The 23,089-nt window shown below is 45.7% G+C and overlaps 1 protein-coding gene across 1 annotated transcript; it reads left to right on the top strand.

Moving 5' to 3' along the window:
* The first annotated feature begins 228 nt into the window (after window positions 1-228).
* On the top strand, window positions 229-13,682 carry LOC136391550 (polyunsaturated fatty acid lipoxygenase ALOX15-like). The gene is made up of 15 exons (XM_066363283.1): window positions 229-314; window positions 3,493-3,652; window positions 5,037-5,241; window positions 5,540-5,621; window positions 5,716-5,838; window positions 5,983-6,086; window positions 6,263-6,423; window positions 7,054-7,197; window positions 8,378-8,587; window positions 11,028-11,114; window positions 11,212-11,381; window positions 11,556-11,677; window positions 12,215-12,315; window positions 12,863-13,030; window positions 13,139-13,682. Exons 2-15 carry the CDS (start codon window positions 3,518-3,520, stop codon window positions 13,316-13,318), a joined length of 1,992 nt encoding a protein of 663 aa, XP_066219380.1. The 5' UTR covers window positions 229-314; window positions 3,493-3,517; the 3' UTR covers window positions 13,319-13,682.
* The last annotated feature ends 9,407 nt before the right edge of the window (window positions 13,683-23,089 follow it).

Here is a 23,089-nt window from a genome sequence, read left to right as displayed (position 1 = left end):
GTAAATTAATGAAAATAAGAACATCTTAAAAAGTGGTTTAATGTAAACATTTCAGTAGATTGACATAAAGGTAGTTTTCTGGGAGGAATTCCCAAAAAGGTGGTTTGAGGTGATAATCCTCTAGATTGACACCTGTTAAAAGGCCTTGGCCAAAAGGGTACTAAATCTGAGGGGCCCCCTGCAGCAGTAGTCGCCCAGACTCCAATGTTGATGTGGACTGTCTCCACACCACTCTGAGCTCTGACCAAAGCCAGCCGAGAGGAGCACGCCGACGGGGCCCCCTTAAGCTGTACCCAGGCACACCAAAAGAATTTGTGAGTAATAAATTGCCTGTGTGATTATTGCAACTAATTTGTGTGTCGGTCATGTCTTTCCTCCAGTGGCATTTAACAGTAGCATCCTCATAGCTGCCTCAAGAGTAGTCTTGAACAGGCTGCCAGCCCTGCTGATAAGCAGGAGTGTCCCACTGCACGAGGAAGTCGAATCAGGGACGCCTGATCAACATAGAGCTTGGGCTCTACTGGGACAGGCTTCTTCTTTTCTGAGACAATAACTTTCTCTTGTTTGAGCCATTTTGAACAGATTTTTTGGTTAACGCAATCCATTAACCAATGGATTTTTTGGTTACTAACTGATACATTTATCTATTTCAATTAACCCTATTTATTATTTAGTCTTTGCTTTTCAAAAAGTCGCAACAAAATCAGTGGGAGTCCCTTGAATTGGACCTTCTGCCCTATCAGAACTGTTTGTGAGAGCAACTGTCTTTTTTTTTTAAATGATTTTTTATTTATTTATTCATTTTAGAGGAGAGAGAGAGAGAGAGAGAGAGAGAGAAAGAGAGAGAGAGAAGGGGGAGGAGCAGGAAGCTTCAACTCCCATATGTGCCTTGACCGGGAAAGCCCAGGGTTTTGAACCGGCAACCTCAGCATTTCCAGGTCGAGCGAGGCTTTATCCACTGCGACACCACAGGTCAGGCGAGAGCAACTGTCTTGAGAGCAACCCTACTGTTTTAACAACAGTAGCACTTTCCAGGCTTTTACCGAGTTTTACCTGCCCCAAAGCATAGAGTCCGCTACTTTCAAAGGAGCCCAGGTTTCTTTTAGTGGAGAAGACTATTATAGACCATAATCTTGGCTCTAAGGAAGTGATGTAGGTAAAAAGAACTGTCATATCTATGGGGCTCTTTTTGTAGTGATAGAGCTTGAACAGGGCTAATATTTTTCCCTTTTTAAAAAGGATCTAAAATTTTGTTATTTATTGATTTGAGAGCGACAGAAAGAGAGAAGGTAGGGGCAACATTGATCTGTTCCTGTATGTACCCTGACTGGATATCAAACTGGCAACCTCTGCATTGGAGACAATGCTCTAACTAACTGAGCTATCCAGCCAGGGCACTTTCTTAATATATAAATAGTTCTTACAGATCAATAAGAAAAAGACCAAAATCAAATAGAACATGAAACAGCTAGTTCACAGAAAAAGAAATACAAATGGCTCCTACAATATGAAAAGATGCTCAACCTTACTCATAAGAAGAGAGATGCAATTAAAATTCTACTAGGGTACCATTTTTCACCTTTCAGATTGGCTAATGTAAAAGCATTTATTAATATACTATTGGGCAAAAGTGAGGGAGAATGGGCATTCTTATACATCCATTAACTCACTGATGGGAGCATACATCGGTACAACTTCTATTAAGGGCAACTAAGCAATTTCTGCCAAAGGTACACATGCTTTTGACCTAGAATAGATCTTGCGTTTCTAGGATTTTGTATTACAGATATACCGACATAGGAAAAATGGTATCTACACCAGGCAACATTTTTCCAGAACATTTCTTTTATAGTTACAAAAGATAGCAAACAAACTAAATGTCCACATGTAAGAAAACTGGCAGAGAACATTATGCTATATCAAAACAATAGCCACCGTAAGAACAAGGAAGCTCTGTAAGTACTGATGCACAATGATCTCCTGATTTATGTTGTAACGTGGAAAAAACAAGGTGCAGAACAGTATGTAAAGTTTATACTATGTGCAGAAAAGGACAGAAAGGATAGGCATGTACTTGCTTGTGAATGTGGACAGCTGGGGTGGGGTGAAGGGACTGAGTCGCCTGAGGCAAAGAGGGAGCCAGACACTAGCGAACACCACTTTCTACTTTGTGAACTTTGGATCAAGTGAATGTACTTCCCATACCCTCCTCAAACAAAACAAAACAAAAAGTCAAGCAGACAAGAAAGTATGCATTACAGACATTTTCCACCAAATTCATTGGTTTCACCAGAATAATATTAATCTATACCATGAGGGTACCGGAGCTTGTTTTGCTATTCTCTTATTATTTACATGGAAAGTTCTTTGTCTTCGTTTCCTCAAGGGAAGCACTTCTCTTTCATTAAACTTGTAGTTTAGTATGTTTGAGCAAACATTGACACCCACAAACCTGCTACTGTGCTAAATTCAGGGGAAACAAAATTGAGTAATTTGTACTGGGATGTGTTCCTGGCTTGGGAGGGGCTCCCCTTGGTGGGGGATATGGACATACAAACAAGTTACTCTACTATTAAGTGTGCAACAATAGAAGTATGCACATAGTGAAAGCAGTAGAGAGGAAAGCTGATTAGCTCTGGTGAGGGCAGAGGGAGGGGTCGAATGGCCAGGGAAGACTTCTTTCAAAAATTGAAGTCTCACCAGAGTTTAAAAGGTGAATAAAAAGTTTCAGGAGTAAGGACTGCAGGCAAACAATAAAGTGGGTTCTGGGAAACACAGGGCTCCAGCCCAAAGTGGAGAGAGCAGAGGTGGGGTGGGGTGCAGTGGAATGAAGTGGGAGGAGGGCAAGCAAGGTCAGCAAGAGCTCTGAGGGACAAAATGTTTGGATTTTCACCCTGCAGGCAGCAGAGAGGCAAGGCTTGGAAGCTGGAAAGGCATGAGCCCCAGAGCCTTGCACCGGGAATAGCTGCAAGGGTTCACATCTGGTCAAATTAATTTGGTGGCACAAATGTATCTTATTCAAATGCTGCTGCAGATCAGGCCTCCTTGCCTCCTCATCCACCCCTACAACATTAAGCATGACTGTTGAAAAGCGTGAACCAGCCTGTGACTGTGAGGCTAGCAAGTGTGTGTGTGTGTGTGTGTGTGTGTGTGTGTGTGTGTGTGTGTGTGTGTTTAGATGGAGGGGGCTTCCAGGCTACACACACCACCTGCCCCTGGGCTAGGTGTCAGTTCCTTCTTCCCGCATGTTTTCTCCCAAATCCTATTCTGCTTCCCCATTCCATCCTCCCCCCACAAAAATAATGATCTGCACCCGGTACCCCCTCTAGGGCCCCACCCTCTGGGCTGGGGCTGAATTCTGGGCTGCCCAGAGCATGTGGCCAGGCCGGGTTGGTTGGAGACCTGCCAGCCACACCCCTACTCCTGCAAGGCTCCCGAGGGGCGGGGTCTTGGGTCCAGTTATTTGGCATGTCCACTCTTCTTCCCCCTCAGAAGGTACGAAACGTCTTTGGACAACATGGGTGTCTACCGCGTCCGCGTGTCCACTGGGTCCTCCCTCTATGCGGGCTCCAACAACCCGGTGCAGCTGTGGCTGGTCGGCCAGCACGGGGAAGCTGCTCTCGGGACGCGCTTGTGGCCGTCGCGGGGCAAGGTGAGGGGGCTGGAGCCGGGCGGTGGGATGCGCACCGGGCCGGAGGCCGTCAAATACCGGGGAAGAGACTCGCCCCCGCGCTGAGAGCACTCAGAGACCGCTGGGCGGAGCACTTAGGGCGGGACGTGGCACGTAGCAAGCGCTCAATAAAAGTTCGGGCCACCCGGCTTCCTTGGGACGAAGAGGATGCTCCTGCACGCCCACAGAGCTCTCTTACTGAAGCTCAAGGACCCTTAAGCGGCTGTGCATCTCCTGTTTTCCTCTCTTAAAAGCTGCTATTTCAAATCTCTTCTGCTGTTGCTGAACCTCCGACCTTGCGGGCTTTATCACGGGGCAGGGGGGGATGGAGGAACCGAAGCGGGGAGGGGGTTGGCTTCTGTCACTTTTTTCTCCCTTCATCCCCATCCCCAAATTTCCACCGTTCGTCAAGCGCTCTCCAAGACCCCCAGATCCAGATGTCTGCCCCACGGATGCCTAAAGGAACATGCCCCAAGGGGGGCTCCTCACCTCTCTCACACCTCTCCTCTTGCCTCCCCGGTTGTCACTCACGCCTCCCACTCTGTTCGCCCCAGTCTAACCACGAAATCAAGGGATGTCAATTCTATCTCCTGGACGCCTCCGGCCTCCGTGTCTGGATGTCCGCTCCCCCCCTCCCCACAGCGTCTCCTTGAACCTACGTCACCTTCAGCCTCTTCCCGCAACCCCCCCCCCCCATCTCGCTTAAAACATTTGAATGGCTTCCGCTTGTCCTCAGGACCAAATCCAAAGCCGTGGCCTAACCTTCGAGACTTTTCACGATCTAGTCACACTCATGTCCCACATACTCTGTGCGCCCCACGCCTCTGCCGCCCTCGATCAGCCTCCGCTCTCTCACTTCCTCTCCCTGGCACTCACGTCCCCAACCTTTTCCCTCCTCGCACTTTTTCTGGCTAAACCGTTAGCATCTAGAGGTCTCCGCTTAGACAGAATGTTCACGGGGAAGCCAGCCCCCAGGTAGGTGAGAGCCTCTACCGCGCTAAACCTTGGAGGTGGCATTGGGGTCGCCAGGGTCCCACGGCGTAACTGCCTGGTCCACAGTGAACCTCCCCGCGCACCTGTGTGGGTGCCCAGCACCCAGCTCAGCGCTTGGCACATCAAAGACTACAGAAAGGGAAAAGAGCAGGAAGGAGTGCATCCTCCCTCCTCTGCCTCACCCTGGGCTGAACTTGACGACCCAGAATGGGGTCCAGGGGACATCTGGTCCGTGCCTGTCTTTTCTCTTTTGAGTTCCTTTTGCGCCGCTTTCCCAGAGGCCCAGCAGGGGGGCCCCGGGGGAGCTGGGAATCAGTCCCAGTCCTCCTTCCAGGCATCACCCTGGATGGTGAGTCTCTTCTGTCCTCTGTAGGAGACGGAATTCAAAGTGGACGTGTTGGAGTACCTGGGGCCTCTGCTGTTCGTGAAAATGCGCAAGCGGCACCTCCTTCACGATGAAGCCTGGTTCTGCAACTGGGTCTCTGTGCAGGGCCCCGGGGCCAGTGGGGACGAGTTCAGGTTCCCGTGTTACCGCTGGGTGAAGGGTGATGGCGTTCTGAGCCTGGCTGAGGGCACTGGTGAGTGCAGGGTGGGCTGCGAGGAGGCTTCTGGGGCCCAAGAGAAGCTGGGGGTGGGAGGAGAGGAGAAGACTGGAAATGGTGAAGGGGCAGGAACCGGAGGGCCGGTCTTTTCAGCCTGTGGAAGAGGCAGGTTGCTGCAGATGGCATACAGCAGAATGGAGGCTGGGGAGGGCATGGTGCTGAAGTGTCAGGCCCTCTACTGCTCCCGAGGTGGGCTGAGAAGGCACCCCTGGCAGGGACAGGGGAGAGGCTCTCAGGAGAAGCCTTATTGTCCACGTCCTCCTTCCACTTCTAGGCTGCACATTGGTAGATGACCTTCAAGGCCTGTTCAAGAAACACAGGGAAGAGGAGCTGGAAGAGAGAAGGAAGCTATACCAGTTAGCCTGCCCCCTGCCCGGTGAATCCTCCTGACCTCACAGGGAGCTCTGGCCCCTCCTCACATCAATGCCTGATATCATTTCTGCACCACAGGTGGGGTACCTGGAAGGAAGGGTTAATCCTGAATGTGGCCGCAGCCAGTATAAGCGACCTCCCGATAGATGAGAGATTTCTAGAGGACAAAAGGATTGACTTTGAGGCTTCACTGGCCAAGGGGTGAGAACAAGGGGCACTGGATGAATGAGAGGTACCCTGGTCCAGTGGAAGCCAAGGGGCTAGACTGGTCCAAGGTGGATGCCTATGGTGTAATGTGTGATTCTGAGAATAACTCTCAAACATTTTGTCTATCCTTCCCTGAAGGCTGGCTGAGCTAGCTGTCAAAGACTCTTTAAATATTCTGACTTGCTGGAAGGAACTGGATGACTTCAGCAGAATTTTCTGGTGTGGCCAAAGCAAGCTGGCTGGTCAGTATCCCTCCCCCAGTTTTTCTCTGAGATCCTGACCCCCAGATTCCACTGGGACCAGTGCGGGGAGACCTGAGGTCTGGGTTCTTCTGGTAGGCTGGAGTCAAGAGGGGATGGTTTGGTGGGGGTTGGAAGAACCAGGACATCAATTCTCACAACTTGCTCCACATTCCCAGAGAAGGTGCGGGAATCCTGGCAGGAGGATACCTTTTTCGGGTACCAGTTTCTCAATGGTGCCAACCCAATGTTGCTAAGGCGCTCCAGTCAACTTCCTGCCCGCCTAGTGTTTCCTCCAGGGATGGAGGAGCTGCAGGCCCAGCTGGAGAAGGAGCTCCAGGTATAGACATAATAGCCCAAAGGAGACCACACAGTGAAATAAGAGTGTGGTTACTGTATGTGCTGCTTTGGGGTCCACTGTGAGCCCAGCTTGCTGGTGGATGGCCAGAGAGAATTCTACAGGGGAAATCTTGAGTGGTCCTGGAGAGGTGTACATACTTCTCCAATGAGAAGTGCATAGTGTGGAAGAAGAGGTTGTGATGGGTGATAGAGAGAATTAAAATGAAAAAATAACTGGGCCTTGGAGCTAGGGATTTGGGAGAGTGTGGAGTAAGAGACTCAGATCGGGTGGGGTTGTTAACCAGGAGTCAACACGGATCAATTGAAAGAAAAAAGTCAGATTATAAGATAAGATAGACTTGGATTTGAACCCTGGCTCTGCTGTTTATAAGCTGTTTGACTTCAGGTAAGATACCTTTTCTCTTTTATCACCTGTGTCCTCTTTTATAAAACTGGGGCTAATTCAAGTGCGTGTAAGAATTATGTGAGGCAATCGGCATGTGATTCATTACCTGGTACAAAGTAGATGATGCAGACAAGTTAGTTTCCTTCTTTTTCTTTTTCCTTTGGGTAATCTGGATGAGAAGAAGATGGCTTATGCTGATAGCACTTGCCCTCTACCCCCATCCAGGGAGGTACGCTGTTTGAAGCTGACTTCTCCCTGCTGGATGGGATCAAGGCTAATGTCATCCTGTGTAGCCAGCAGCACCTGGCAGCCCCCCTGGTCATGCTGAAACTGCAGCCGGATGGGCAACTCTTGCCCATGGTCATCCAGGTGAGAGGACCTAGAATTTCTTCTCCCCTGTGGCTGGCCCTGTCATTTCAGCCCCTTCCCCAAATTCACTGAGGATTCCCTTGTGCTGAGCATGAGGTGGCACTGAAGGAGGAAATAGGCAGAGATGGGAAGTTGCAGTCTAGCTGGAGAGACAGTTGGGAAAATCTATATGTGCTCCAGTGCTGAGGAAGTACCTGAGGATGGAGACAGTCTGGGAGGAGTCAGAGGAGATGAGGTGGGCTAGAGCCTTGGGGGAGGGGCAGGACCTGCCCCCAGGGGGAGGTGGGTTGGGCAGAAAACCGAGGTGTGATGAGTGTGAGAAGTCAGCTTACCAGTAGACAGTTGGGCTGGAGTGGTGGGGAATAGTGTGAGGTGAAAGGGCCCAGACTGTAGCTGGCAGTGGACACCAAATCAAGGAGTATGAACAGAGGTAGCTGGTGTAGGCTGTTGTGAAACATTCTTTTGGCACATTCTATGGGTGATTTTGTATAGGATGGACCAGAGAAGGGAAATGCTAGATACAAAGATTAGGGTGACATGCTCCAGCAATTGTCCAAGATGGGGGTGATGGGCTCCGATGTGGGGAATAGTTGTGGGGGTGCACAGGAAGGAGGATGGGCATGCAGAGGAAAATTAAACTGGCCTGGATTCAAGGAGAGAGAAAAGGAAGCATCACGCAAGGCACCTGTGGAAATAAAGAGAAAAATATGCTTGGGTGGCCTTTTGTCAGGCCAATCATGAGGTATGGGGAGACATTCAAATTGTTACAGCTAGCTAGTGACCAGTAGCTGAGAACTGGAGACTTAGTCAGCTAAGTAGGGATGATATTGGAAGACCCGAGAGAAGCTGAAGTTTCTGAAAAAGAGCACGGGATAAAGGAAGCAGAGGGTTTGAATCTTGTTCACCCTGAGGGGACTGAAAGGGAAGGTGGAGGCCAGCAAAGCAATGGAAGAAGAGTTTGTGCAGAAGGCCTGGGGTAGAGCAGCTCGTAGCATGTTAATGCTCTGAGAGGTAGGAAAGGGCGGAGATGGAATAGTAGCTGTTGGGGAGAAGCAGCAGTCAGATGGAGAAAGCTAAGCAAATCTGAGGAAGAAGGGAGGGGTTAAATATGCAACGGATGGGGAATCTGCTGGGCACCCGACACTCATCTCTCTCTTCCCCACTCTTATCCTTGCTCTAGCTCCAATTGCCATGCACGGGATCCCCCACACCACCACTTTTCCTGCCCACGGATCCCCCGATGGTCTGGCTCTTGGCCAAATGTTGGGTCCGCAGCTCTGACTTCCAGGTTCATGAGCTGAATTCTCATCTTCTGAGGGGACATTTAATGGCTGAGGTTATTGCTGTGGCCACCATGAGATGCCTTCCATCGATACATCCTATCTTCAAGGTAATGCCCTGTCCCCTTCTCTTCTGCCTGCCCTTTGGCCTCAGGCACAGTCCTTCCTCTGGAGGCACTACCTCTGTGGACTTTCAGGGTGTGGGGAAAGCCAACCAATGAAAGACAAGTGAGCAAGGGAGCGAGCAAGGTTTGTTCTGCATTTTCAACAGGGCGACATCACCTCCCAAGTAGGGGAAAATGACTCATTGGCAAGGTGGGCCGTGGGTGTGGTGGGAGGTAAGAAGTCTTACTCTCTTTATGTATAATGCACAGATAGATAAATGTATTACTTATAAATAGTACCCACAAAAGACTGGGATTCCTTCCCAAACGGCAGGGGTCGGGAACCTTTTTGGCTCAGCCAGCCATGAACGCCACATATCTTAAAATATAATTCCATGAAAGCCACACAACAACCTGTGTACGTTATGCATTATCCAGTAAATTTTGGTGTTGTCCTGGAGGAGAGCTGTGAGTGGCTCCAGTCACCTGCAACCATGAACATGAGTGGTAGGAAATAAATGGACTGTAATACATGAGAATATTTTATATTTTTAACGTTATTATTATTATTTTTTATTAAAGATTTGTCCACGAGCCAGATGCAGCCATCAAAAGAGCCACATCTGGCTCGTGATCCATAGGTTCTCGACCCTGCCAAAAGGGGACCACGCAAATAACAGATTTTTTCCAACCAGTTTTGAAGGGTTCTAAAATAATAACACATAGGCCAGTTAGATGTGCTCAGGTCAAGAACAGTAGCCATTTTTTTTCCAAACAGACAATTTGAATGCAGTATTCACCCATTACCTTTTATTCTTGGGTGCTTGTAGTGGGGCAAGAATCATTCTGGATGTCTGTGCTAAGTAATTCCCTTTAGGACTCACAGGCAATAAAGATTGCATTATAACATATTAGCTGTGACAAGTACAATGCATAGAATCAAAGCAGAGTGATGCGATATCAAGTTCAGATTGGGTAGTCAGGAAAGACTCCCTTAATGACATGACATAGAGATCGAGACTATGAGGCGCCAGCCATGAGATGATCAAGGCGCACACTATTCTAGGCGGAGGGAATGCTTAGAACAGTGCGGAGGTCTCAAGGCAGGAACAAGCATGGCATGTCTGAAGAACAGAGAGAAGGTGAGTGCAGGCCCTGGCTGTCTAGCTCAGTGGATAGAACGTCGGCCCAGCATATGGACAGCCCAGGTTTGATTCCTGGTCAGGGCGCACAGGAGAGGTGACTATCTGCTTCTCTCCCCCTTCCTTCCCTCTTCCTCTCCTACAGCCAGTCACTCGATTGGTCTGAGCGTCGACCTCAGGCGCTGAGGATAGCTTAGTTGATTTGAGCATCAGCTCTAAATGGGGTTTGCCAGGTGGATCTCAGTTGGGGCATGTGCAGGAGTCTGTCTCTCTATCTACCCTCCTCTCACTTAAGATGAAAAAGAAAGAAGGTGAGTGCCATGGTCAAAATGGAGAGGGTAGGAGATGAAGTTCTCAAGGTAGGCAGGTAACAGCATGTATCGTCAGTGGAAGCAAAATGGGACCAGGACCATGGAAAAGTTCTGGGATGCAAAAAAACCTTACACTTTTGCCTGACCAGGCGGTGACGCAGTGGATAGAGTGTCGGACTGAGATGCGGAAGGACCCAGGTTCAATACCCCGAGATCCTCAGCTTGAGCGCGGGCTCATCTGACTTGAGCAAAAAGCTCACCAGCTTGGACCCAAGGTCGCTGGCTCCAGCAAGGAGTTACTCGGTCTGCTGAGGCCCCCAGTTAAGGCACATATGAGAAAGCAATCAATGAACAACTAAGGTGTTGCAATGAAAAACTGATAATTGATGCTTCTCATCTCTCTCCATTCCTGTCTGTCTATCCCTATCTATCCCTCTCTCTGACTCTCTCTCTGTCCCTGTAAAAACAACAACAACAACAACAAAAACTTACAATTTTTATGTAGGAATCAAACATATGCATACAGAACATAACTGATATAGTATATCTGTAACATTAAAATTTCATGGGGTGAAGCATTTGAGATCTTGCTTCCCAACAACTATCATCAGTTTGGCTCAAATAAAGTCTTTGGAAAATTCCTTAAAAAAATTCAGTGGGGGGGAGAAGAGGAAAATATATCTGAAAAGGCTCTTTAGAAGAGTGATGATAAAAAAAAAGGTTGAGAAAACTGAGCTAGAACTTGGACAGTCTTATATGAAAAGAAAAGGAGAATGATTTTTTTCTTTTTACAATATTGTACAGCAATTAATCAATGGTTTGTGGAATGAGTTGCAAATGAATAGAGCACTCTTGCTGTCGAGGGACCACTGAACTTCATGTCTCTGCTTTTCCTGAAGACCGGGAACCTTTCCTGCTCTTCAACTCCTGTTTCCTACAGGGACTTGTCACTGCTCTCCTCTGACTTTGCAGTCTCTGGCTCTCTCCTTCCAGCTATTAATCCCACACCTGCGATACACCATGGAAATTAACGTGCGGGCCAGGACTGGGCTGGTCTCTGACATGGGCGTTTTTGACCAGGTATGTAGACAGGAGGGGGATTCTGGAGCTCATGTTTCCTCCAGCTCTGGCCTTGGGCAGGTGGATTTGCCTGACCCTGCCCATCCTTGCTTTTCAGCTGGTGAGCTCTGGTGGGGGAGGCCATGTGGAGCTCCTTAGGCGAGCTGGAGCCAATTTAACCTATAGATCATTCTGTCCTCCTGAGGACTTGGCTGACCGGGGGCTCCTGGGAGTCAAGTCTTCCTTCTATGCCCACGATGCCCTGCGGCTTTGGGAAGTCATCTATTGGTGAGGCAAGAAGAAGACAAGGCTGGTGTGGGTGGGTGGGCAGGAAGAGGCCCAGGAGAACAGAAGGTCTGTGTTGGGGCCTGGGGGCCTGGCCTGGCCCTGTGAGCAAGGAGCCCAGGGTCTGGAGGCTCCCTGCCACATTCTGCTCTCTTTGCCCAACCCATTGGCCGGCAGCTATGTGGAGGGAATTGTGAGTCTTCACTATAAGATGGACGAGGCAGTGAAAGAGGATCTTGAACTGCAGTCCTGGTGTCGAGAGATCACTGAAATTGGGCTGCAAGGGGCTCAGGACCAAGGTGAGTTGAGCCCCTGCCCTGAGACCACCAATGTGAGAGATTCCTCCTTGGAACATCCCCAAAATCCTCCTTATTTCTCTTAAACCTTCCAGAAGCATGTCCAACCCCTATTTAAATGCCCAAAGGCCTTCTTCAATTCCTATGCAATAAGAACCTCTCTAGGTCCCAGATGCAGTGGGACCAGTGGCTACTTATAAATGTTCAACAACTGGCTCTCTGGGGGAATAAAGAAGCCCTGGTTTTTAGCATTTGGTCATTTCCATGGTGCAAATATTTCCACCGTAGCTAAAGTTGTGATGTCAATCAGCTTGCCTAATACCTGAACATTTAACGTAACTGACTCTTGTGAGCCAGTATGACCCGTACCAGTACCCCACTGAGAGAGGCCCTCCCAGGGGATCTCCCCATTTCCCCACTGCAACTCACATCAGTTCCTGAGATTCCTTGCACCCCTCTCTCCCCTCTTGCTCTCCCTGCTCTCTGAACTCTGCTTCTGTTCCTGTCTTCACAGCTTCTAACCTTCCTTACCGCTTGCAGGGTTTCCCATCTCCTTACAGTCCCGGGACCAGCTCTGCCACTTTGTCACCATGTGCATCTTCACCTGCACTGGCCAGCACTCCTCTGTCCACATAGGCCAGGTACTTACTGTAGGAGGGCAGTGGACATTTGCACCTGGACTGGAGGAGGGGGCTGTGTGCAGGCGGCTAAAGTTTTTGTGCTTAGCAGATACTGATTTTATTTTTTTTATTTTATTGTATTTTTTAATTTTTTTTCATTTTTCTGAAGCTGGAAACAGGGAGAGACAGTCAGACAGACTCCCGCATGCGCCCGACCGGGATCCACCCGGCACGCCCACCATGGGGCGACGCTCTGCCCACCAGGGTGCGATGCTCTGCCCATCCTGGGCCTCGCCATGTTGCGACCAGAGCCATTCTAGCGCCTGAGGCAGAGTCCACAGAGCCATCCCCAGCGCCCGGGCCATCTTTGCTCCAATGGAGCCTTGGCTGCGGGAGGGGAAGAGAGAGACAGAGAGGAAAGCGTGGCGGAGGGGTGGAGAAGCAAATGGGCGCTTCTCCTGTGTGCCCTGGCCGGGAATCGAACCCGGGTCCTCTGTACGCTAGGCCGACGCTCTACCGCTGAGCCAACCGGCCAGGGCCCTGATTTTAGATATCTGTCCTTCCTTAGCTGGATTGGTATTCTTGGGTCCCTAACACACCTAGTACAATGCGACTGCCCCCACCGACCACCAAGGATGCGACACTGGAGACGGTCATGGCAACACTGCCCAACTTTCATCAGGCTTCTCTACAGATGTCCATCATTTGGCAACTGGGCAGAAGCCAGCCTGTTATGGTGAGAGCCAGGTGCTCTGGTCCCTGAGGAAGGGGGCAGCTGTGGGGAGATGGGCACTCCAAACCAGGGGTCATAAAGCGATCAACTGCCCTTTTCTCCCCATGCCAGGTGGCTCTGGGCCAGCATGAGGAGGAGTATTTTGGGGGCCCTGAGCCTAAAGCTGTGCTGAACAAGTTCAGGAAGGAGCTGGCTGCCCTGGATAAAGAAATTGAGATCCGGAATGCAAATCTGGACCTGCCTTACGAGTACCTGAAACCCAGCCTGGTGGAAAACAGTGTGGCCATATGAGCTGCCCTGACCTTTGGTTATTTCAGCTTCCCTTCCACGCAACCCACAGCCCCATCCCTTAGTCTTTCAGTCTTATCCTCCCCAACCACATGCCTTTCTATCTCCACTCTCTGAGAGAGTCACCTTTTCCTCTGTGTGCCCCTGGTGAATAAATTTTACTGCTGATGAACCGTCTAGAGGCCGCATTTCTCCTGTATTCCTCCATCTTTTCCTAGTGTCCTCCCTTCCTCCCTCATTGGGCTTCCAAAGGGCAGATAATAGTTACACTTACATAAACTGTTTTATGTTAGAAGGAACTAGGGTAATAATACATGTTACTCTGTATCTTATATAAATAAAAATGTAAATGTTCGTTTTTTCAAAATCTTAAATCTCCAGAAGTTCTTCACTGATTGCTTTAAAATTTTGACACATCGTGTTTTTTCAAAATCTTAAATCTCCAGAAGTTCTTCACTGATTGCTTTGAAATTTTGACACATCGGTGCATTTGAATATGCGCTCTTTTTTATATACCTACTATTATATAGATATAGATGTCACACCTCTAACAGGTAAAAACATGCTTTTTTGTAAAACAGTGCCATCTGTTGGACATATGAGCAACACACGCTATACTAAATATTTTACGATTCCATTTCAATGTTTCCGATTTACAATCCATTAACGTGCAGTCAGACTTGAGGATGCACAGTTGGGAGCATGTCAATCACATTCTGTAGCTTCAGATCTGATTCGTTCTCAACAGAATAAACGCGACAGGCTGAGAGTGGCTGAAAGACGTCAACGAGAAACAGCAGATCAGTGTCAAACACAACTCTATGCTCAGCAATCACAGGATTACAGTCCCCTTCTATTCCGGTACAACTCAGCTGATGATTATAGTTTGAGCCGGCATGTTCTATCTGCACTATGACTAAAGTGTAACCTTATTGTAAGGCTCTGAAATTTAATGGAGAAACGAAAGGAATGTGTAGTGGCGCTGGAAAAATTAAAGTGCCTCAACTTGGAGAACTGCCAGAGCCATTAAAAACTTTGCTTGCCGGATATATCGCCAAATCAAAGCATTTCCTATCTAACATCAGAAATAGAACTAATGCTTCCAATGATGTTGTTCAGCGCAGAAATCGTAACAGTTCAATTCATGCCAACTTTCAAAGTGAAAGGACAAGTTTATCATAAAGCCGGCTCCCTGCTTCCGTTCCCAGATGGTCAGCATAAATTCCTACAAATGTATTTCATTGGTGATGGCAATGATGAACTGAATGCATGCTGTGGAATTTCTACCGGCATAAAATGTCCATCGTTTCCCAACTGCAAGAGCTTCTTCACGGAAAAAACAATTTAGTGCATTTGTTCAAAACAGCAATTGACGTGATGCCATCTGATAGACAGAAGATTGTTATTCATGCTGACAAAATGGCTGCTGGAAAACATGTGTGAAGATTCAATGCTCCAACTATAGATGAAGTGGCAATTGTTATAGTCGGAGATCAATTCCAACCTAGAGATACTGTTCTTCATCGGAGAAACAATCAATTGACAAAACTTGCAGAAACTCATCGATGCTACGATGCCCTGCAATATCCAGTCATTTTTTGGGATGGTGCCGATGGATATCACTTTAATGTTAAGATGATAAATTCAGTCAGTGACGAAGAAACAAATATGAAATGCAGCGCAATAAACTATTTTTCCTACAGATTAATGATTCGAGATAATGGAGACAATCACATTTTGAAATGTCGTCAATTGTTTCACCAATACATCGTAGATATGTATGCAAAAACTGAAACAGAATGTTTGATATTCATCCATTTGAATCAGACCAAGTTTCACTCTGAAGAATACGTTCATTTGTGAGATGCAGTTGTAAATGACGGTAATACAACTAATGTTGGAAGACTAACGATTTTGCCATCTTCATATACAGGCATCCACGTCATATGCATGAGTATGCTCAAGATGCAATTGTGTATGTTCTTCACTACGGGTGTCCAGACTATTCATTACATTCACATGCAATCCAGCTTTGGATGATATATAACAGCTCTTACTTCCTGGCCAATTGCCAGTGGATAAGCATGACATCACAGCATGTGTTTTCAGACAGAAGCTGAAATCGCTGATGGATTTCATGGTAAAACATGAAGTGTTTGGGTCTGTGTGTTGTAAAAAATTAATGAGCAATGTCGTAGAAGCAACAATCTTGACAGGACCTTTCAAAGGTGAAGATGTCCTCATTCCTCGCATTACTATGATTACAACGGATATGCTATTTCAATTTAAAACATTGCAATTCCCAATTCGATTGGCATTGGCAATCACCATCAACAAAGCTCAGGGCCAATCTTTAGAATTGTGCGCTTTAGATCTACACACGGATTGTTTCTCACATGGACAATTATATGTTGCGTGTTCTAGACTCGGCAAACCAGACAATCTCTATATCTGTACAGACAATAGAACACAAAAATTATTGTATACCCAAAAGCATTGTGAAATTAAACATATTAGAAATGTGTGCTTTCTCTTTTCTTTCTTTTCCATTTAACCAGACTGAGCCACAGCAATGCGTGGCTGGGTACAGCTAGTTTTTAATAATTTTGAAACTAACCTGAGTTTAATGACAACAAAGAGATATTTTAGACTAATGAAAGAAAAGGAATTAGATAAAGCCATCCTAAATCAAATACTGGCAAAAGAATATGGCATTTCTTTTTAACTCTATTGGATTTACCACATGTCCGTAAGCCAGACACAAGACAAAGCAACCCTCATACAGCAATTCTCAAGATTTTTCAGATTTTCACTTGTGGGTCAGTTAGAAAATAATAAATGGGCCTGACCAGGCAGTGGCGCTATGGAAGGAGCTTCAGATTGGGACACAGAGGATCCAGGTTCTAAACCCTGAGGTTGCTGGTTTGAGCGCAAGCTCACCAGCTTGAGTGTGGGGTCGCTGGCTTGAGCATGGATCAGAGACATGACCCCATGGTCCTTAGCTTAAAGCCCAAGGTCGCTGGCTTGAGCCCAAGGTTGCTGGCTTGAGCAAGGGGTCACTCGCTCTGCTGGAGCCTCCCTGTCAAGGCACATATGAGATCACAATCAATGAACAACTAAGGTGCCTCAATGAAGAATTGATGCTTCTCATTTTCCTCCCTTCCTGTCTTTCTGTCCCTCTCTCTGTCTACTCACTGTCTGTCACAAAAAAAAAAAAATTAAGCCCTGGCTGAATAGCACCGTTGGTTGAGCATTGTTCCAGAGCACGGACGTTGCCAGTTCTATTCCCCAATCAGGGCACATACATCCAGCAGCTTAGTGTTCCTGTCTCTCTCTCTCTCTGTCTGCTCCTCTCAAAACAAAATAAACAAACAGAAGATAACACTACATATAAGCCAAATTTTAAAATAATACAAAAAGTTGCTTCTTGACTATTGAATTTGGCAGAAGACATATGGATGAGGCTTGGTCTGATTCTTGAAGAAAGAATAGGAAATATGTCATTGAGAGGTGGGGGTGGAGTCTAGTGCTGGGATTCGGGAGAATCCACAGATGGTAAGAGGCAGTCTGAACTTCTGTTTCATCTTCTCCTAGGTATTATACAGGGGGTCCTTATGACACAGTTCAGTTCCTACCACAATGACATAACTTGAATTTTGGTGCAAGTAGAAACACACTGTAGCCTAAGTCACTTACCTATCCTAACACAGTTGTAAAATCATAATCTAGAACATAAAAGCACAACTAAGCCACAGAAAAAGGGAAAAAACATAAATATACTGTACTATACACTGTACTGTAGTAACAGAAAAAGTGACCAAAAATGACAGTAAAATAAAAAAATTCCTTACCTTTATTCCTGTGATTGGCTTGCACACTGGAAGGGGCATTGCAAGGTGGGAGAGAGTGACCTACTGGGAGGAGGAAGCTGAGGAGGCAGGAGAACCTGCAGAAGGTGCTGGAGATACGGGGTCAGGTGAATCAGGATTGCCTAAGGAACATGTAGGAGATGCTGGAGATGATTTTACCTGCACTACAGGTGTTTCATCTCGAGAAGCAGCTGATGTGGAGGGTGCAGGATCTGTTGCAGGCCTCTCTACCTTCTTCAAGAATTGTTTCAGGCCAGTCCGGAACAAGTTCGCCCCCGTAGTCTGTAAGTACGACACTAACAACGTAAGCCAACGCACTCACGCTTCAATTTTTAAAAGTTTTTATGGGTGTGAGTGTCGTAAACTTAAAACATCACATGTCGAAACTATAGTAAGCTGAGGTCCCCCTGTATGGTTTCTTTTGGGCACTGTTGTAAATAAAATTGTGTTTAAAAGTTTATTCCCAACTGTTTATTTCTATTGTATGAGACTATAATTGATTTTTATATATTAATTCTGTATCCTATGATCTCACCAAATTATTTTAGTAGTTCTATATATTGTTTTGTAAATTCCTTGGGAGTTTCTGTGGAAACAATCATGTCATCTACAAATAGAAATAGATATTTTCATTCCTTTTTTATATAGTTTAAATGTTATTTATTTATTTATTTTTTTTTTGGTCTTATTGAATTCGCTAGAACCTTCAGTAAAATGCTGAATAAAAGCAGTGAAAATGAGCGTCCTTGCTTGTTCCCAATCTCAGGGGGAAACGTTTCAGTTTTTTAAAAATTATTGACTATGGCCCTGGCCGGTTGGCTCAGCGGTAGAGCGTCGGCCTAGCGTGCGGAGGACCCGGGTTCGATTCCCGGCCAGGGCACATAGGAGAAGCGCCCATTTGCTTCTCCACCCCTCCGCCGCGCTTCCCTCTCTGTCTCTCTCTTCCCCTCCCGCAGCCGAGGCTCCATTGGAGCAAAGATAGCCCGGGCGCTGGGGATGGCTCTGTGGCCTCTGCCTCAGGCGCTAGAGTGGCTCTGGTCGCAATATGGCGACTCCCAGGATGGGCAGAGCATCGCCCCCTGGTGGGCAGAGCGTTACTCCTGGTGGGCGTGCCGGGTGGATCCCGGTCGGGCGCATGCGGGAGTCTGTCTGACTGTCTCTCCCTGTTTCCAAGCTTTAGAAAAGTGAAAAAAAAAACACAAAACTCTCAGCAAAGTGGGAGTACAGGGAACATACCTCAACATGATAAAGGCCATCTATGACAAACCCACAGTCAACATCATAATCAATGGGTAAAAATTAAAAGCAATCCCCTTAAGATCAGGAACAAGGTAGGGGTGCCCCTTTCACCACTCTTATTCAACATAGTCCTGGAAGTCCTAGCCACAGCAATCAGACAAGAAGAAGAAATAAAAGGCATCCAAATTGGAAAAGAAGAAGTAAAACTATTATTATTTGCAGATGATATGATACTGTATATAGAAAACACTAAAGTCTCAGTCCAAAAACTACTGGACCTGATAAATGAATTCAGCAAGGTATCAGGATATAGAATTAATACACAGAAATCAGAGGCATTTTTAGACACCAAGGATGAACCATTAGAGAGAGAAGTTAAGGAAACAATCCCCTTCACTATTGCAACAAAATATAATAAAGTACCTAGGAGTAAATTTAACCAAGAAGATTAAAGACTTGTACCCGGAAAATGATGAAACATTGATAAAAGAAATCAAGGAAGATACAAACAAGTGGAAGCATATACTGTGTTCATGGATAGGAAGAACAAACATCATTAAAATGTCTATATTACCCAAAGCAACTTATAAATTCAATGCAATACCAATTAAAATACCAATGACATACTTCAAAGTTATAGAACACATATTCCAAAAATTTATATGGAACCATAAAAGAACTCGAATAGTCTCAGCAATCTTGAAAAAGAAGAATAAAATAGGAGGTATCACACTTCCTGATATCAAGTTATACTACAAGGCCACTATACTCAAAACAGCTTGGTACTGGCATAAGAACAGGCATATAGATCAATGGAACAGAACAGAGAACCCAGAAATAAACCCACACCTTTATGGACAATTGATATTTGACAAAGGAGGTAAGAGCATACAATGGGGTAAAGACAGTCCCTTTAACAAATGGTGTTGGAAAAATTGGACAGCTACCTGCAAAAAAATGAAACTAAACCATCAACTTACACCATTCACAAAAATAAACTCAAAATGGATAAAAGACTTAAATGTAAGTCGTAAAACCATAAGCATCTTAGAAGAAAACATAGGCAGTAAGCTCACTGGTATCTCTCGAAGCAATATATTTGTTAATTTATCTCTACGGGGAAGTGAAATAAAAGACATGATAAACAAATGGGACTATATCAAACTAAAAAGTTTTTGTACAGCTAAAGACAATATGAACAGAATAAAAAGACAAAACACACAATGGGAGAACATATTTGACAATATGTCTGATAAGGGATTAATAATCAAAATTTATAAAGAACTTGTAAAACTCAACACCAGGAAGACAATCCAATCAAAAAATGGGCAAAAGAAATTAATAGACACTTCTCCAAAGAGGCCATACAGATGGCCAATAGATGAAAAAATGTTCAATCTCACTAATCACTAGAGAAATGCAAATTAAAACCACAATGAGATACCACCTCACACCAGTCATGGTGCTCATGAACAGAACAACACATTATAGATGCTGGGAGGATGTGGAGAAAGGGGAACCCTCCTGCACTGCTGGTGGGAATGCAGACTGGTGCAGACACCATGAAAAACAGTATGGAGATTCCTCAAAAAATTAAAAATGAAACTGCCTTTTGACCCAGCCATCCCACTTTTAGGACTATATCCCAAGAACACCATATCACTGACTCAAAAAAAGGAATGCACCCCTATGTTTATGGCAGCACTGTTCACAAAGCAAAGATCTGGAAACATCCCAAGTGTCCATCAGTGGACGAGTGGATTAAAAAGCAGTGGTACATATACACAATGGAATACTAAAGGGCCATGAAAAAGAAGGAAATATTACATTTTGCAACAACATGGATGGACTTGAAAACTATTATGTTAAGTGAAATAAGCCAGGCAGAGAAAGAAAAATAGCATATGACTTCACTCATTTGAGGAATCCAAGGAACAATGTGAACTGAGGAACGGAGTGGAGACAGAGGAAAGATCAAAGGGACCAGAGGAAAAGAGGACAGAGGGAAAGGGGAGATAGGATGGGATACACCTGAAGGGAAGGGGGGAGGGAGGTGTTAGGAAGGGGACAAGAGAGATGTTGAGGGGAATACAAGGGGGGGGATGCATTTAGGGCGACACTAGAATCTATGTAAACACAATAAATTAAATAAAAAAAAAAGAATCAACATGTCATAAAGAAGCTTTACAGGACGTTTCAGTAGAAAGCTGAGGACAAAAGCTAACATCCACAGGGTGAAATAGAGAATGGGTGATTATAATATGAATCAGAGAGCGCACATGACATTTTGTGGGATCATCTACCTGCATTTTTTGAGTTTCGGGACATCTCTTCTTTGAACTTGAACTTTTTTTGTGTGTGTGTGTGTGTAACAGAGACAGAGAGAGTCAGAGAGAGGGACAGACAGACAGGAAGGGAGAGAGGTGAGAAGCATCAATTCTTCCATGCAGCACCCTAGTTGTTCATTGATTGCTTTCTCATATGTGCCTTGACCAGAAGGCTACAGCAGAGCGAGTGACCCCTTGCTCAAGCCAGTGACTTTGGGCTCAAGCTGGTGAGCCTTGCTCAAACCAGATGAGCCCGTGCTCAATCAAGCTGGTGACCTTGGGGTTTCGAACCTGGATCTTTCGTGTCCCAGTCCAACGCTCTATCCACTGCGCCACCACCTGGTCAGGCGAACTTGAATGTGTTTATGCATAAAAAGTGGCACAGCACTAGCTCCCTCACTGAGTTTTTCGTAAGGATTAAATAAAAGGCATTTATATTTTTTTTCTGCCAGAAAAGTGAAACTTTTGAGAGTGTTGATGGGGCTTAAATCATACCATTAGGAGAATCAATCTCTATTTCTTTCTACTTACAACAACCGCTGTGAAGGTGATGACGGCAAAGAATTAAACCTGTTACTGGTCACCCAAAGGCTCTGTCTTTACGCTCCTCAATCAATGGTAAAATGATTTGAATTGTTCTGTATCATAAAATGGGAAAAAATTTTGCTTTCCAAAAATAATAGAAATAGAAATGAGGAGGGGGGAGCATAGGGAGAGTGACTAGAAGTAAACAAAGGAAAGAGAGAATGAGATACCTGAGCAACATGGTGCTGGGGGGTAAAGGGGAGAGGACTAGGAAAAAAGAGAGCTGAGGGAAATTCTGTCATCAGGAACAGCCATAAAACATTTGGAAATATACATGCCTTATACTGAGTGTCACCATCCAGGCTGTATTAGGTGGTGAAATCATCCTTCACTTCATTCTGTCAAATTTCAGAAACTTGTGTTGTGTGACTGCATGAGCAATAACATTCTGGGAGAAATACCTTTTAAAGTTAGGTCATCAGGGCAAAGCAGAGACCAGCACCAGCAGGAAAGTAATGAGCTAGGTTGAGAAAATAATAAGGAAAAGATATTAGAACAAGAGCTAATGAACTGGTGAATGGAGGTAGAAAAAAACCCTCATGGAAACACATCAGTATGGTGACCACCAGAGAGAAAAGGGGCTGGGGCAGGTGGAAGAGGGTGTAAGGGTATAAATACCATCGGAAGGAGATTAGACTTTGGATGGTGAGTGCACAACGCAAATTGCAGAACAGTACACGTGATACCTATATAATTTTATTGACCAGTGTAACTCCAATAAAATCAGTAAGAAAGAGCTAATGAACATAAATGTAAATAGAGCTTGGAAGTATAAGCAGAAATCCGCCACCCCCTCCCCCTAATTGGATAATCTCTGCCCCCTCTGCAGCCTGTGTGGGCTCCATTCTCATTTGGAATTTAACCTTGTCTACACAGGATGGAAAGAGAAATCTGAGAAAGCCTGGTGGCGCCATCCTGACTCAGCTCTGGGACTGTGACACCTGGGTCCCTGAGAAGAAGAGTAGATCTAGTATCAGGGGCTATGAAGAGGAGTGGGGTGAACACAGGAATTGTGAGATGGGAAACCCCCTCAATAAGCCTACACAGAATGTTCTATGCCTTCCTTGCTTCTGTTAGGGAGGAAGAGTCTCCCTGTCCATCCAATGCCAGTTCTTCCATGTATGGTTGAATTTCCTCCTCCCACTACAATCATGTATATTCTTCAACTCTGCCTTCTGTATCCTGCATCTTCAATGTTTCTCTACTAGGTCTTTTCCATCCAAATATCCTCAGACCTATTCCATCCCATAGAGAATTCCTGCCTTAATCTACACCTCTTTCTGCACCTGGTCCTTTTTCTCTATAACATTAACATGACTTCCTTATATTCATCTTTCCTGACGTTCATTAATTATTTATATAGTTGTAGAAATTTTCTGTGTGATTTTATCAATCACAACACCATGTTCAAATATTCTACTGACACAAAAGATTTGTAGTGAGAGGCAACAGTCCCCAGCCACTCCCAACCCCAAGATCAATGTTCTTTATGGTTCATGGGTTGCACTTGTTTCTGAAATCACTCTTATTAATCTATGTCTCATTGTCTTCTCTCTTTCCATTTCTTGCAATGTATTGTTGATGAAAAGGTTGTTTGTCTCCTCAAATGGATCTTTCTGGTTATTTTCTGGTGGTGTTATCATTTTTCTTGATCCCCTCTACTTCTTACACATTGGTAGTTATATCTATAGATTCTGTGAGAATCACTAGTAGTTTTATGTTTCAAGATGCCTTCATAATTGCCACCAAATATT

The sequence above is a fragment of the Saccopteryx leptura genome, chromosome 2, assembly GCF_036850995.1.
Source record: "Saccopteryx leptura isolate mSacLep1 chromosome 2, mSacLep1_pri_phased_curated, whole genome shotgun sequence".
Taxonomy (NCBI): domain Eukaryota; kingdom Metazoa; phylum Chordata; class Mammalia; order Chiroptera; family Emballonuridae; genus Saccopteryx; species Saccopteryx leptura.
Note: the sequence above shows the minus strand (reverse complement) of the source record. Positions and strands in the feature narration are given on the sequence as shown.

Coding starts and splice junctions, on each gene's coding strand:
- LOC136391550 (XM_066363283.1), top strand. CDS start 3,518: ATGGGTGTCTACCGCGTCCGCGTGTCCACTGGGTCCTCCCTCTATGCG. Junction 6,424..7,053: donor AGCTGGAGAAGGAGCTCCAG/GTATAGACATAA, acceptor ACCCCCATCCAG/GGAGGTACGCTGTTTGAAGC. Junction 11,115..11,211: donor ACATGGGCGTTTTTGACCAG/GTATGTAGACAG, acceptor CTTGCTTTTCAG/CTGGTGAGCTCTGGTGGGGG.